General features: G+C 36.5%; 1 protein-coding gene across 2 annotated transcripts in view; it reads right to left on the bottom strand.

Moving 5' to 3' along the window:
- Positions 1-16,348, bottom strand: part of PCB (Pyruvate carboxylase) — a 553,291-nt gene that overhangs the window by 276,442 nt on the left and 260,501 nt on the right. For both annotated transcript variants that reach the window (XM_090392830.1, XM_090392839.1), the window contains one exon: positions 12,412-12,574. In XM_090392830.1, coding sequence (XP_090248956.1) covers positions 12,412-12,574 — 163 coding nt within the window. The remainder of the gene's footprint in view (positions 1-12,411; positions 12,575-16,348) is intronic.

Below are 16,348 nucleotides of genomic sequence, written 5' to 3'. Positions count from 1 at the left end.
CACTGCAAGTGTTGCAAAGACTGCAAATCATATTTCTGCTATGATAAAAAGTACATTGACATGTAGGGATAAGGAGGTGGTGTGTTGCCTCTATATAAGGCATTAGTCTGACTACACATGGACTATTGTGCTCCAATTTGGTCACCAAGTTTTCATTGTAATGTGGAAATACTAGAGATGATCCAAAGATGAATGACCAAAGTGATATCAAGACTCTGGAGTGTTGGTTATGAAGAGCATTTGAGGGAATGTGAGTTACAGTTTGGTGGATAAGAGGAAATATGAAAGAGATCTTCAAGTTAGTTAAGGGATTCTACCAGATTAAAAGAGAAGGAACTGTACCACATCTTTACAACTTCCAGGGAAGAACGAGAGGCCATCCCTGGAAGTTGTATAAAGATGTGGGGAAGAAGGGCATGAGTAGCAGATTTTTTTACGTGGAGAGTTGTTGGTGAGTGGACTGTACTGCCAGAATGCATTGGGAATGCAGAGAGTGTAAATAACTTCAAAGCTCATTATGATAGACATGTTGCTGGTTGAGTGGGCCTCCATGGAGTTGAGTGAACCTCTATCAACTACATGGAGGTTACCGAAATAATAATAATGCTTTCACTTGCTCCTATAACGTTGCCATTACATCAAACTGCAAAGGTAAACTTTTGCTGCTTCAGTACTTTAAAATCATAGCATATATGACTCATCACTCTGAATGATGTTTTAAGATATCTAAAACAATATATTACTACTGTTTAAGGCAGTGGTTCCCAAAGTGGGAGGTACCGCCCCCTTGGAGGCTCTGGAACGGTCCGGAGGGGGGGCCTCATGAGCAAAGGGAGGGGCATTGATTTGAAGTAAGGGGGCGGTGAATGCATAAAGGACAAAAATTAGGTGCTGAAAAAAAAATTGACAAAAATTTTGATCATATAACTGTGTATAAAGTAAGTAAAGTAAGTTAGGTTAGGTATTTTCCAAGGAAACGTACAAAATGCAAGCATACAAAATTAGCTTTGAAGTCTGCCGACAGGTCTTAACAAGCAAAGTATTGGTAGGCATGCACTTTCAAAGTGATCAGGATTTTACAAGTTCAGTATGGATCAGCAGGAACATGTGCATGTTATGACTTGTTCACTGTATAATACTATAAATAAGTGAGATGTATGAAATCAGTTTTAGATTGTTCCTAAATTTGTGACAAGTAGTTAGCAATTTTGCTAACTACTTTTTTTTTATGCAGTGCATAAAAACTTTAGTGTATATTTGATACCTAGTCGGTACCTTACTTACACGGATTATGCACAAAGCAAATTATTGTTGTTCCAATAAAACAGCAGGCGAGTATTTTTATACCTTTTCTTGTAAAAATAATTTGGTATAGATAGGTGAGAAAATTGCATTCTAGCAATTTTATAAATTTAACTTTTCTTTTTTTACAGGCAATATCATGGCTGAACCCCAGAAGAAATGCAGACAATATAATATCAAATATTTGAAATACAACTTTATTCAGTCACCTACAAACAAAACATTAGCAATGTGCCCGATTTGCCAAAATGTTTTTTCAAATGAATCTATGAAGCCTTCAAGACTAGAAGAACATTTGACAAAAGTTCATGCTGATAAAAAAGATAAGGATTTATCATATTTTCAAGCACTTAAAGAAAAATGTTTGAAACAACCAACGTTGGCACGTATGTTTTCAGCAGCATTCAAACTAGATTATAATGATGGGTTGCATGCATGTCTTACTGATGACTTACTTTACATACATTTCCTTACTGATTTCTAAATCGGGAAAACTGCATAATATTGGTGAAGAACTAATCCTACCAGCTGTTAGTGAGGTCATATGCACTGTACTGCACAAGCTAGCCTCTGATATTATCAAGGAAATCCCTTTGAGCAATAATACAGTGCAACGAAGAATTGATGAAATGGTCCAGGATGTTGAAGACTCGTTATGTGAGTATTTAATAACAACCCAGCTCTCTATACAACTTAATGAGCTATTTAAGCAGGAAAAGAAGCCTTACTTTTAGTATATGTATGATACATAAAAGAAGAAAAATTTGCCAAGAATTATTATTTGTTAACTGACACTAAAGGAGAATCGATATTTCATGCATTGGAAGGGTTTCTTAAAGAAAAAGAAATCCTCTGAATAATATCTTGTCAGTCGCTACCAATGGTGCTCCAGGGATGGTAGGGCACTATTGCAGTTTTATTGCATATTTCAAAGAGGTGGTGCCAAATGTATTCACTTAGGCTGTGTGATTCATCATCAACATTTAGTTGCCAAATACCTGAGTGATTGTTTACATGGGTTATTACATTATTAATTACAGCTGTCAACAAAATCAAGTCATTCATTGAATGACAGATTGTTTGGACAACTTGGTATTGAAAACGATGAAGAATTCAATCACTTGCTGCTCAATACAGGTCCATTGGCTATCAAAGGATGCATGTTTGAATCGATTTTATAAACTCTTTGACTAAGTGCTACAGTTTTTAGAAAACAGAGATGATTCTTTAAGAGCCAACTTGATTAATTTCAAAAGTGATGTAGCTTATTTGACCGACTTGTTTAACAAATTTAATGAAACAAATCTACAGCTCCAAAGAGATGAGCTGAATTTAATAAAACCAAAAGCCGTTATTTCTGCATTTGTATCAAAACTTGTCCTGTACAAATGAAACTTAGGACAAGGAGAGTTCAGCCGGTTTCCAAATCTATGAACAGTGGAAAAATGTGATGAAGATGTGCTCAGCTATGGTCAGCACTTACAGGCTCTCCAATGGTGATTTCTTCTTGAAATGAAAATACCCGATTGGGTTTTGGACCTGTTTTCAAGTACAAACACAGAAGAATCTTTACAATTACAAGAAGAACTGATAGAAGTAACAACAAATGAAGAATTGAAATTAAAATTCAAAAATGGGTACCAACAGTTCTGGTTGCTAAAGCATATGCCCATACATTATCCTGGATTGTGGGCTGTAGTAAACAAAGTTTTTAATGGCATTTCCATCACATTTAGTGGAACGTGGGTTCAGTGTGATCACAAATCTTTTAACTAAAAAAAGAATCCGACTGCAAATAGCTGATTATAACAATTTAAGAATGCTGCTGACAAATATAGAGCCAAATATCAATAAATTGGTAGCAGCAGACCAGGCTTATCCTTCTCATTAGGATTGTTTTTAATATTACTGATCGTTATTTACTATTTTCTGTGCAATTTTTTACATATGTGCAATTTATGTTAGTTTTCTTAATTTGAATAGTGTTATTAAATTTTCAGTTCCAACTTGCCCTATGTTTACGTGCAATTTATGTTTCTTTTGTTGATTTCAATAAATAGCTTTAAAATTTCAGTTCCAAGGTGTCTTATTTCCAAACTTCAAAAATCTCTACTAGATGCATAATAAAACACAAATTTGTTTCTGTATCTATCTAACGTGAGGACACATGGACTACAGTCATGAATACCTCTATTAGGGATGCATCAGAGGCATGGTGTGCTGGCAGCATTATTTCACCATGTCTCCTCCTAATGAGGAATCATGCATAAATCAGATGGAAGGAAGAGATAGATAGATCTGTTTGTTCACTTAAGACTCAAGAACTGCTGATACGATTTTCTTTTATATTATTATTACTTGATACCTCCAGGGAGTCCAAAGACTCATCGAGGGAGGACACCTACTCTACAACTCAGTCTCCACCACTCAATCCACCAACCACAACTACACTAACGCCATCTACCACCCACCATCACTACTAGTATTTTCATAGACAATCACAAATATCCTTGCCCAAGGCAGGATTTGAACCAGCTGCCTTTTGGCTGGAGAGCAGATACCCTAATGTATCAGGTAGAGATGGTCAGGTCTTAGAGAGTAGTTTCTGGGGGGGTACTGCATATTCAACTGGTTATGTTTCCCTCAAATCAACTTACACAGCTGAAAGAATGAAAACAATGACAGTATTATAGAAAGGCATGAACAAACATGTCACTTTAGCTAAAAAATAAACAAAGAGCTAAATCTTTGTATAAATCTCTTCAGATAAAAATTTAACCTTAACAAAAACATTAATTCCCAAAGGTCTGGTCTGTTGTGCTTCATTTGCTTAATCACAACAAACTAAAACTTGTTTTCCACTGATATAGTGTTAACAATAGCCGTTACAACAAAAGCAATTATATTTAAATATCATTAAGATTCCAAACAACCTTTTCACATAGGTATATAATTAAGATAATGAAACTGCTTTCTTTTACCTATCTGCTTATCAAAATGAAGTTGTATCCTATTCTTTAAAAAGAATGTTCCATTACCAATTTAATTTCTTATTATTTTTATGCATTATTAATTTTGAAAGTTCTACGTTCACATTCACATGTACTACGAACAGCTTCCATTCCACATACTGAGGAATACATTCATCTTTATTGTCTTTTTTTTTAATATTCAAAATTTAAAATCTAAATATTTAAATTAAATTAAATTTAAATATGTAAATATATTTAAATTAGCTCTCTTGTCACCACATGCACGCAGTCCCATTTTCAGGAAATACCTCATTTCTTTGCCATTCTCTTGCACTGTATTTGTTAAGGACAAATATTACCTACGAAGGTCGTCTGAAAAGTTCTTGGCCTCGACTAGATGGCAACACCATCCACAATTTTTTTTTTTTTCTAAGTTGGTACATCTGTCATAAGCATCCATGTGAAATTGCAAGTCATTTTATCAAGTAGTTTGTTTTATACAGCTGTTTGAAGCAAAAGTGCTGTCTGTATCCCTTGAAATTGATAAAACTGAGTATCATGCGGTTATAAAATTCTTTGTAAAAGAAGGTTTAACGGCAAAAGAAATTCATTCGAAGTTCACAAAAGTTTATGAGCACTCTTCTCTTTTGTTTTTGACAATCAGGAAATGGGCTGCCAAATTTAAACATGGCCATACCAGCCTTGAAGATGATCCACGTGAAGGACATCCAAAAAGTGTAACACCAGCAGAAATCATTGATGAAGTACACGAAATGGTATTGAATGACCGGTGAGTCGAAGTGTGTGAAATTGCTGAGACTATAGGTATTTCAAAAGAACGTGTAGGATATATTTTGCATGAACAATTGTAAATGAAAAAGATTTGCGCAAGATGGGTGCCGTACTTGCTCATAGCAGATCAAAAACACACTTGCATGAAAATGTCCGAACAGTGCTTGGAGCATGTTAACAAGAATAAAACTGATTTTGTGTGTCAATTTATTACTATGGATGAGACTTGGATTCACTATTACACACCAGAATTCAAACAGCAGTCAAAACAGTTGTTCAGCACCAAAGAAGACAAAGTCAGTTCCATCAGCAGGAAAGGTCCAGGCATCCGTGTTTTGGGATGCTAAAGGCATTTTGCTTATTAATTATCTTGAAAAGGATAAAACAATAACCGGGGAATATTATTCCGATCTTTTAACCAGACTAGATGAAAAAATTCATGAGAAAAGACCCGGTTTGCAGAAGAAAAAAAATCATCTTTCATGAGGACAATGCACCTGCTCACAAAGGTGTTTTGGCAATGGGAAAATTAAGGGATCTGCACTATGAATTGTTGCCTTTGCTCTGAAAATTTCTGACATTACATGAATCATGCAAGATAGCATTGTGAGAGATGTGGATTAGAGAACCCCTCTTGAAATGAGTTCCTGAAGTTGTCACATAACATAATAATAGTGACAGTGAACACTGGTTAAAAAACCTCTCTCAAAAATCAATAACAAAAAAAAAGTTAAAATGCAAAAAACCCTATAAAACAAAATTCTATGCAAAACCTCTCGCAGCCATTTCACTAACATCCAACAAAAACATTAATGATGTGCACTACTACTTACAAGCATCCAAATAATCTGCTATTCCTTACCAAATCTTAACTAGCATTCACTACAATTTTAATTCATCTCTTCTTCTTCTGCAGCTTCTCCCACTTAAGTGGGATCACTGTTGATGATGAGTCTCCTCCACATCCTCCTGTCTTGATTATCCTCCTGTCTCTTGGGCTGTCACCACATCCAAGTTCTTCATCCTCAAGTCCTCTTCTACCAGCTCCCTCCATCTCTTCTTTGGCCACCCATGCTTCCTCCTTCCTTGCACATCCATCTGCATGACCCTTCTTCCCACATATTCATCCTCCCTCCTCATCACATGACCAAACCATCTCAACCTTGCCTCCTGTATCTTCGCTCCTAAGTTCGTAACCTTCACTGTTCCCCTTACATAGTCATTTCTCAGAAGATCCTTTCTGGTCACACCGTGCATCCACCTAAGCATTCCCATCTCTACTACTTCCATCCTGCTGATGTTATTTTTCCTCAGGGCGAAAGTTTCTATAGCATACGTCACAGCTGGCCTCACTACTGTCCACAGATTTTGCCTTTCAGATTGATCGGCACCCTCTTATCGCATAACACTCCAGCCATTTCCCTCCAGTTCCTCCAACCCACTTGTATCCTGCATCCCACTTCCTTCTCAGCTCCTCCATCTTCTTCCACTGTTGAACCTAAATAATCTAAAGTCCCTCACCTTCCTGATGACATTTCCTTCCAGCTCCAGATCTATCTCCTGGTCGCTGCCCATTGTGCAACACATATACTCTGTCTTACTTCTACTCAGTCTCATACCTCTTTCTTCCAGTACTTTCTTCTCCATCTTTCCAGTTTAGTTCCCGCTTCTTCTCTTGAATCTGCACACAGCAAGATGTCATCTGCATACAACATTGTCCAAGGTGCATCTTCTCTCACCTCCTCCTACGTCACTACCTCCATCACAATGTTAAAAACAGAAACGGACTTAACGCTGACCCTTGATGAAAGCCAACTGTTACTTGAAAACTTTCTGTCTGTCCCAGACAGGTCCGAACACTTGTCTTCACATTTCTGTACATCTCCCGCACCAATCTGACATATTTCTCTGGAACCTTCTTCTCCCTCAGACACCTCCAGACTTCTTGCCTTGGCATTCTATTGTATGCTTTCTCCAGATCAATAAATGCCAGATGTAGCTCCCGTTGTTTCTCTCGAAACTTTTCCATCATCTGCCGTAACCCAAAGATAGCATCTGTTGTTGATCTACCAGGCATGAAGCCAAATTGTTCCTTTACAATCTCCACCTCCTTCCTCAATCTTCCATCAAGAACCCTTTCTAGGATTTTCATTGTGTGGGACATCAACTTTATTCCTCTGTAATCTTTACAGTCTTGTGCATCCCCTTTACCCTTGTAGATGGGGACAAGAGTACTCTCTCTCCATTCCTCGGGTATATTTTCCTGTTGGCAAACTTTCATGAACAGGTCCCACAGCAGGTCAATTCCCTCTTCCCCCCCAGTGCCTTCCATGCCTCCACTGGAATCCTGTTGGGGCCCACCGATTTTCCATTCCTCATCCTCTTCATGGCCTCCGTCACTTCCACTCTACTGATGTTCTGCACCATCCCCTCAGAAGGCTGCCCATCTTCTCTGTGAGTCCTTGCATTTTCCTCATTAAAAAGCCCCTCAAAGTATATTCTCTATCTGTTTCTTATGTCCACATCCCTCCATAATACTCTTCCTTCAGCATCTTTGATCTGCCTCACATGTAAGATGTCATTTGCTGCTTTATTTCTACATTTTGCTAGTTGGTAAATTTTTCTCTGTCCTTCCTTTGTTTCTAATTGATCATACAGATCTTGATATGCCATGGCCTTCGCCTGTGCCACAACTCTCTTGGCTTCTTGCTTTCTCTCTCTCTGTACACCTCTCTATCCTCTTCCACTCTTGACACATCCCACTTCTGCTTTGCCTTCCTCTTATCTGTCACTGCCACTTGTGCATTATTATTCCACCACCAACCCTCCTTCTGCTCTCTAATCTTTCCAGATGTCTCACCAAGCACCTCGATTGCACAGCTCAGTTTTCTTTTGAATTAGTTGTTTCCACCAATCTTGTACACTTTCCAGTCCATCCGAAATCCTCTCTAACACCCTCTCCCTAAAACGATTCCTCACACTCTTCTTTTAAGCGAAACCACTTAATTGTCTTCATCCCATGGCTTCCAGAGGTTCTTATCTTCGATCTTATTTTAAAGTCTGCGCACAGCAGTCTGTGTTGCTGTGCCACTTGATCTGTTGGAATTATTTACAATTTGTCACAACCTTAAGATGTTTTCTTCTAGTCAAAATGTAGTCAATTTGTGAACTGTTGTTACCACTCCTAAATGTTATCAAATGTTCTTCCCTCTTCTAGAAAAACAAGTTCACAATTGCCAGATTAAACGCTACTGCAAAGTCCACAACCCTCTCTCCTTCCTGGTTCATCATTCCTACTCTGTGGCCACCATGCACCCTTTCACAGTCTCTATTCTGTCTCCCTATGTGTCTGTTCAAGTCTCCTCTGACAATCACCATCTCGTTTTCTTCCAGTTTCCCTGATTTCTTCATCTAACACATTTCAGAACTCTTTCTCCTCTGCTGTACAGCCAACTTGCAAGGCATATACACATAATACGACCACCCGCTCTTCTCCAAGACCCAATTTCATTCGCATGATCTTGTCGTTCCTTCTACCCACTTCCAGTACTTCGCCCTTCATTTTGCCACACACCACAATTCCTACACCATTTCTTCCCTCGTTATTTGCTCCAGAGTAGAACAATTTATATCCATCTCCCAGTTCCTTTGCCTTCCCCCCCCCCCCTTCCACCTTGTTTCCTGCACACATAAAATGTCCACCTTCCTCTTCCTCATCATGTCTGCCACCTCTCTTCCCCTTCCAGTCATGCTTCCAACATTCAGTGTTCCCACTTGCAACATCCTCTCCACCTGCTGGGCTTGCTTCTTTAACCGCACCTGCCCTCGATGCGGTAGCCCTCATCCACTTCTCGCAGCTGTAGGGCGATGTGGCTGCGCATCGCTTAAGGGGTACGCCCTAGCCCTTATATCATTTTTTTCTTTGACTCCTATCATAGCTAGAGATGGCAGTGAAGTTTTACGACCGGATGCCCTTCCTGACATCAACCCTCGCTATTTATCCGGGCTTGGGACCGGCACCTATTGAGGCTAGCTTACCTCCTTCGGTGGCTGCATAAGACGAAATGACTTAGCAAGATAGGAAAGATTCACCCCTAGCCCTCGAATACTCTAATAGCATCAGGGGGAAGGAGCAAGGAGAGGAGAAAGAAGCAAAGAAAGAAGGGGAGGGACCAGTCTACAGAATAATATAACAGATGTATATTACATGAAGTTAGGCATGATCCAGCATCTGGTACCTCGGGTTTGCCATGCCCGTACTCACTAAAGTGAGCCCTTGAGGTTATTTTAATTCATCTCTACTATTATAAAAAAAAAAAAAACCATCATGCATGTCATTTTAAATAAGAGTGGTATGTGTGCTTTCATCACAACCTTCAAATTCCCTCTCTGTGATCTGCTTGGATAAAGACTGACCATGCTGATCTCTGAAAGTTCATCACACAGTTGAATTACCCACAGAGTAAGACTATCCTGGAGACTTAAATATTCATAATTCAAATGAATTCCCATTCTATAACTTCAAAGATCAAGCTGGATTGGGAGATGAACTATTTGCTATTAATACTGATGTAACTCAAATTGTTCAACTACCTACCAGAATATCAGATAATAATCATTCTCCGAACACCCTGGAACTTTTCTTAAGCTCCCCCCCCTCCCCAAAAATTCACTGCAGATATCTGCTATCCCTTGTCCACATTTTTTTTTTTTCTAAACTGCACTTCTCCCAGTTAATCTCAGCCTTATCTTCTATGGTACTACAATAGTGCTAAATAAGACCTCTGGGATCTTTATACTTTTTTGTAGTTTGATCCAAACACCTGTTATGATCAAATAACTGAAATTAAATTTTCTGAAATGATGACTTTCATTCTCCCTACTACTCAAAACTCTGACCACTATCTAAGCCTTGGTTTTCAATCCAGCATACCAAAACATTCCAAGATAAAAATTCAATGTATATTCAATGACTTAAATCAAAACCTCAGCTGCAAGCTACAGCCTCACTCCAGTCCATTAAAAAAAAAATAACATCAACAAATCCAAAGGGGCCAAATACAATAAGCATACTTCAAACAGTAGGTATGTCTTCTGATCCACCACCAAATGCTGCTGAGCATAACTTCTACCCTTTGCCATTTTTACCTCTCAGACAGAGTCTGATGGTGTCATGGTAACATAAACTAAAGATAAGGCAAGCCTGTTTGCATTAACCTTTTCATCCAACTTTTGTATAGACAACCAAGGCATATCTCCTTCAACTTTGCCACAAACTGCTCATGGGATACCTCCTGTATCTTTTTCCAGAAAAGCAACAAAAAAATTCTCAGCAGTCTTGATATTAAAAAGACTCACGGTTCATAAAGTTTTGAACCAGTTGTGCTAAATTAAATGTTCCAATTAATCTCATCCTGTACAATACCCACAATCATACTCTTCTAGCATCTACCTAACACCATAGAAACAAGCCTTTGTTCTGCTTGTCCCTGGAAGTCAACCAAACCATCATTCCACTTGGTATCACCTCAGTACTCTTGAAAGCAATGGAGGTCATTAACAGCCAAAACTCTTCACTAGAACCACCAATTAATTACTGTTCAACAATATGGTGGCCAGGATTTTGTCTCCTGGAAACTGCAAAACCAGCCAAGAGAATACACACAATTTACATAGACAACGTATTATAGGCATAGGGATAATTGCTCTATCCTGGAATAATAGTTAGGAAATCCAAGCATGCTTGAAAGATTGTGGATTCATAAGGGCCTAACAAAACCATAAGACAAGGGTTATGGATTTTGCTACTCATTTTACGTGTTTACAACCCTAATCTTACCCATCTTTGGACACCAGACATGGAAAAGTTTGGACAAATACAATATTTCCAAGCCATTTGATCATAAAATGATCATTTTAATTTATGATCCTTTCCCCAGCTTACTGTGATAAGATTTCTAGCTTCCTCTCAGATTCTTCATTAATGCTGGAGTGCCTTAGAGTTATGTACTCTCATTCTTATACTTCGATGACCTTCTCTAAAGCCTATCTACATAGCTTTGCCAATGACAATACTCTCCATTCCTGTTCTTCATTTAAAGAAATATGGCAGTACACAAATGATTCAAGCTTCAAGATCTTCCATAACTAATGTCAAACATCTATCTCCTCCCCATTATGAAATGTGAAGATAATCTAGTTAATTTCAATGGTATGAAAACAATCCTCATCTTGTTTCTTGGATCTTACTTTACTTCTGTTTTTGTAATATTCTGATCTGCAATCAAGATCAATTTTCTCTTCATAGGTTGGCTTTCAACATCTAGCCCATTCTGGCACAAACAAAACACATGATATCCACAGCCTTCTCACAGCCTCCAAATAAACTCTGTATTCAATTTTCCTCAATCAGCAACTGTCCTATGCCAAGGACAGTTTACTGTATCTCCTATAAAATAGATCAAATACTACAAGCCTCTTCCATCCCAACACACAGCAAAACTATGCTCTCCCCATGTCTAGAGTACATCTAAAAAATAGCCAAAGTGAAATAAATATAACCTTTTCACTATGTATTCTACAGAATTCATCAGTGTTGTGTCACTTTTGTCAGCTTTCAGTATTACAATGGTCTTGTCCTGTTTAATATATTTTTTAGAGCCAACTAATCCATTTTTGTAATGTTATTAGTAGGTGGTTTTGCTTTTGCTCTGTATCCAAACAGCTTCCGTACTTCAAGCAAAACTTTGGAGAGAATCTGATGTTCGTCAAGGATGAAAATCATTACTTTTATAATGGAAGTAATCATCAATGAACTAAAGTGAACTGAAGTGAACTACATGCCCAATGGATCATTGATTATTGCAAAAAACAAGTTACCAAAGTATATAAAAGTTTAGCTTACATGGATTTATTTCAACATAAAAGTTTAGAATGACTGGCCAAGAAAACTAACTATTCATAGAAAATAATAAATTTTGTTTCAAAATATTAACTATTTTGAAACAAAATTTTTGTTATATAAGACAGTTATACTCATCAACTATATAAGACATTTACAAATTACCATCTTGAATAGAGAAAGGAGATAGGGAGAGATTATGCTATTCTAGTTCAGGATCACAATGGGCACAACTAAAGAGACCAGTTTATCTTGGTAATAACTGCATGTATTCTCTGTTATTTATCTGTTCCACAGTGGTTGAGAAAAAAATTTTCCTAAGGAAAAATTCTGTTTCCATATTATGGGAAGGAGAGGAGAAATTGTATTTTTGAATTTTAAACAATGAAAACAGTATCATCAAATCTTAAAATTTTGTTATATAAACTATTTTCAATCACCCACCTCTATTCTTCCAGTATCGGGCTGGAAATTTTTAGCTGGGTCTTCTGTGGTAACTCTACACTGAATTGCACATCCCTTGACTTTTATTTTATCTTGTGTCATACCTAATTCTGGAAGGGTACATCCCTCTGCAAGGCGAATCTGAGTTTGAACTAAATCAGTACTATATTTAAAAAATCAAACAGAATGCTTTATCAATAATTAAAAAAAATTGTAATAATGCACACATACAGATCAAAAAAATTCAAATTTTATTTTCAAAATTAAAAAAATTGCAAAATGTACAATAATGATAATGTAATTTGACAGCTTCCAGCATTCAAGGTTAAATGACATTTCAAACATACCACTAAGAGAATATTCTGTTCAAGACAGTCTTTAGAATGATTAACTTCACAATGTGTCTTCTGAACTACACTACAGGCTAAAATCTCCAAGAAGAATTTTCCCTACTCAGGAAAAGAATGACAGAGTGAAATAAGAGGCAACATTATCTTGCACTACAATATAATATTATATTCTCAAAAACACTGCCCTTATACTCAAAAATCAACCAAGGACTGCCAAATGGGATTTTGCAAAAAAATGTTTATGCTGTCAAACTATTTATTACTTCTTCCACATTTAAACAACCATTACATCCTTAAGTAGCTCTACTTGCATATTCTTGGCCAAAGTTCCCAATAACATTTTCATTTTTCATATGATTCTGCCACTGATGCCATTAATTTACTCTATTGAGTTTCCTCAGGAGTCTCATATGTGTGGTTTTCAGTCTTTTATCAAGTATTTTGTTTCTAACCCAACTACAATGGCTAAGTTAAAGCTGGTTTGAAGACTATCTGTGTACACTGTTGGTTTAGAGTTTGGACTAATTTCTTTTACCCACATAAAATGACTCAAATTCACACTGAATCATAGCATTAGCTTATTCTATTTGCCATTTTCACTAAAAATTGTGGCTAAATAGCTGAAATATTCTACTATTCTCTACATTCTCCAATGAGAATGCTGCTACTTTCTATATAACTCTGTATTTTCAGAGTTTTTTTTAACTGATTTTCATGCCAAATTTACTGCAGCAGTTTTCAGGTAAAAATTAGAAATACTTTTGTAATGAATGTATTTAGCAGTATAGCAATCCACATAAAGTAGGACTAAATATCTTCAAATTTAATAAGATAAAATGAATAAGAGCAGATTTGGCATGCATTCTTTTCTTACAACTAAAACAGCAACTTCCTGGTGTAATTGTATGGGTTAAATGAGATTATTATTATTTCATGGGCACCTCCATGGAGTCACAAGATTCATTGTGAAAGACCCAAACTATCAACACAATATCCATCTTACCTCACCTTCAAACCATTAATAGACAAAGTACAACTGATTCAGGTAACCTATTTATTCACTATCCTCCCCCCATGCACTGTGAACATCCTTCCCTTGCAGATCTTTATGCCGTGTTACTGCTTCAAGCTGCCTCCTAAGTGTATCATAATCACTTGCCTTGTAGTTCCACATTGTCCTTCTTAAGTGGAATTTCCACATGTTTTGCTACCTCCCAAATCAAGACAACACGATCATTTTCCCCAACTGGAGGCAATGTAGTCATCTTAGTTATGGATAGGTCTTCTGATCCTATAACAAGATCCAATACTCTCAAACTCTGAGTCCCCTCCATCATTCTGCTTGAAGTAATTATTTCTCAGTAATGTATAAATTCCATTTCTTTCTTGCCATGTGATCATTTCTCCTTCCAATCCATGTCTTTGAAGTCTACCTTAATAATTATTATATTATAATTATACAGAGTAATACAACATAACCAGCAATACAACTAACCAAACTTTTCAATAATATTCTTTTCACTGGAACTATCCCAAATGATTGGAAAATAGGCAAAATCTTGCCTATACATAAAATAGATGATGTTCAGAAATGTAATAATTATAGGCCAATTACTCTTCTTTGCCACTCTTACAAAATCTTTGTAAATAATAATACAGAATTGTCTAAATAACATTTACAAACAGCTAATAGAAGAAAACAAGCTCGCTTTAGAAAAAACAGGTCAACAATTGACCTATCTTTACTCCTCATAGTTTGGCCAAAATTGCATAGGAAAAGAGGATTTTAAACTGCTGTTTTTTGGATTTTAAACAAGCATCTGATTCTGTCAGTAGTAGAAAACTTGTTCAAATATTAACAAAGAAAAACATCGACTTTGAAATACTAAGATTTGTTTCAAACTACTATCAGTATACAAGTGCATTAGTTCAATATAAAAATATCAACTAAAAAACCTGAAATCAAATGGGGAGTTATGTAAGGATGTCCACTCTTCCCATGCCTTTTTTACATTTTCATCCAAGAACTCATTAAAGAAGCATTACCCTCAAAAAAGAATAAAAGTCAATGGAGGATCAATCACACACACATATCATATATGCAGATGATGTAGTAAGTATCTCAGATAACAAATCAAATCTCCAATACCAGCTTGTAAAATTAAAAGAAACTGCAGAAATTATAATATGTTATAAATTCAAGTAAAACAAAGACAATGAAAATTGGAAGACACCCAGAAGATATACAGACAATGCTATAACAAGTTAATGATTTTTATTACCTTGGAACATATTTGACTTCGAATTAAAATGACATAGCAACAATAAAACACAGACTCTCGCAGCATGGTCAATGATGAATAAACTTACTAAAATTTAGAAAAACAACAAAATTCCTACAACTTCAAAAATAAAATTATACAGAAGTATAATACTACCAACAGATCTCTCTATGGGACAGAAACTTGGACCTTGAAAAAAGAAGCAGAGAGGAAACTGTTAGCTTTCGAAATGAAATGCTTCAATAAAATCAACAGAAATCATTGGACAGAACATAAGACTAATGCACAAGCACTGCAAGATTTGAATATCCCTAACTCAACTATTCTTAACACAGTTAAAAGCATCAACTTCACTGGTTTGGGCACATTGTGAGAATGGAACTGGACAGACTTTCTCGCCTGGTATTTGAGGGCACTATGAAAGGTACAAGACCCAGGGGGAAGACCAAGAATAATGACAAAGTCCTAAAAATTGCATTGGACTTTCAAAGCTGTTGACAAACAAAAGAGCTTGCTTTGGACAGAGAATGATGGAACGCTTTTATGCGAGATTCAACCTGTCTTGAGGATGGAAGAAAAGAAGAAGAATACAGCATAATCTCATTTACTGCAAATAGTTATACATATCAAAAAGGTTTTCTTTTGGCACTTTATCATATGCCTTTTCCAGATCTACAAAACTTAAATTCTTTTAACTTTTAAATTTTTAACTTTCCCTCTTTCTTCAAATAAAAATCTGTTCCTAACAAACTCTAATGGGACTGAATCCAGCTTGCTCTTCCAAAAGTTAAAATTCATTAACCTTCTCAAGTATAACTGCACGAATTTGACCTAGAATGCTTAACAGAAAAATTTCTCTATAATTTTCACAGTTTTATTTATTATTTTTAAATAACAGGTACCAAAAGATCTGCTCCAGTCACCTGTAATTCAACCTTCAGACCTGGCCTACTGAATTAGGCAGTCAGCAACTGTAAATATCTATTTCAGCATTTCTGACTGAATATCATCCATTCAAGTTACCTTTTTGCATATCAGATTTTTTTTATGGTTTAATACATACATGTATTTCTAAAAATGCTGCTGCTAAAAAAAGCTGTCATTTGAAAAAAATTTCAAGCTCTTCAACAATGAAGTACTTCCTGACTGAACTATGGCAAAAACACATGGTGGCGAACCTATCTTTGCAGCACATCTCAGAAGATGCAGTCAGTATGCTCGGTTGAGGGCATAATTTTGTCCTCTCTCTCAAAAAAAAAAAGGACCAGTTTTTGAAACTAATCACTAGGGTTGAATGTTGTATCT

The sequence above is a fragment of the Typopeltis vanoorti genome, chromosome 1, assembly GCF_054136105.1.
Source record: "Typopeltis vanoorti isolate ZY-2024b chromosome 1, IOZ_Tvanoo_1.0, whole genome shotgun sequence".
NCBI lineage: Eukaryota > Metazoa > Arthropoda > Arachnida > Uropygi > Thelyphonidae > Typopeltis > Typopeltis vanoorti.
This window is presented reverse-complemented; position numbering and strand designations above follow the sequence as displayed.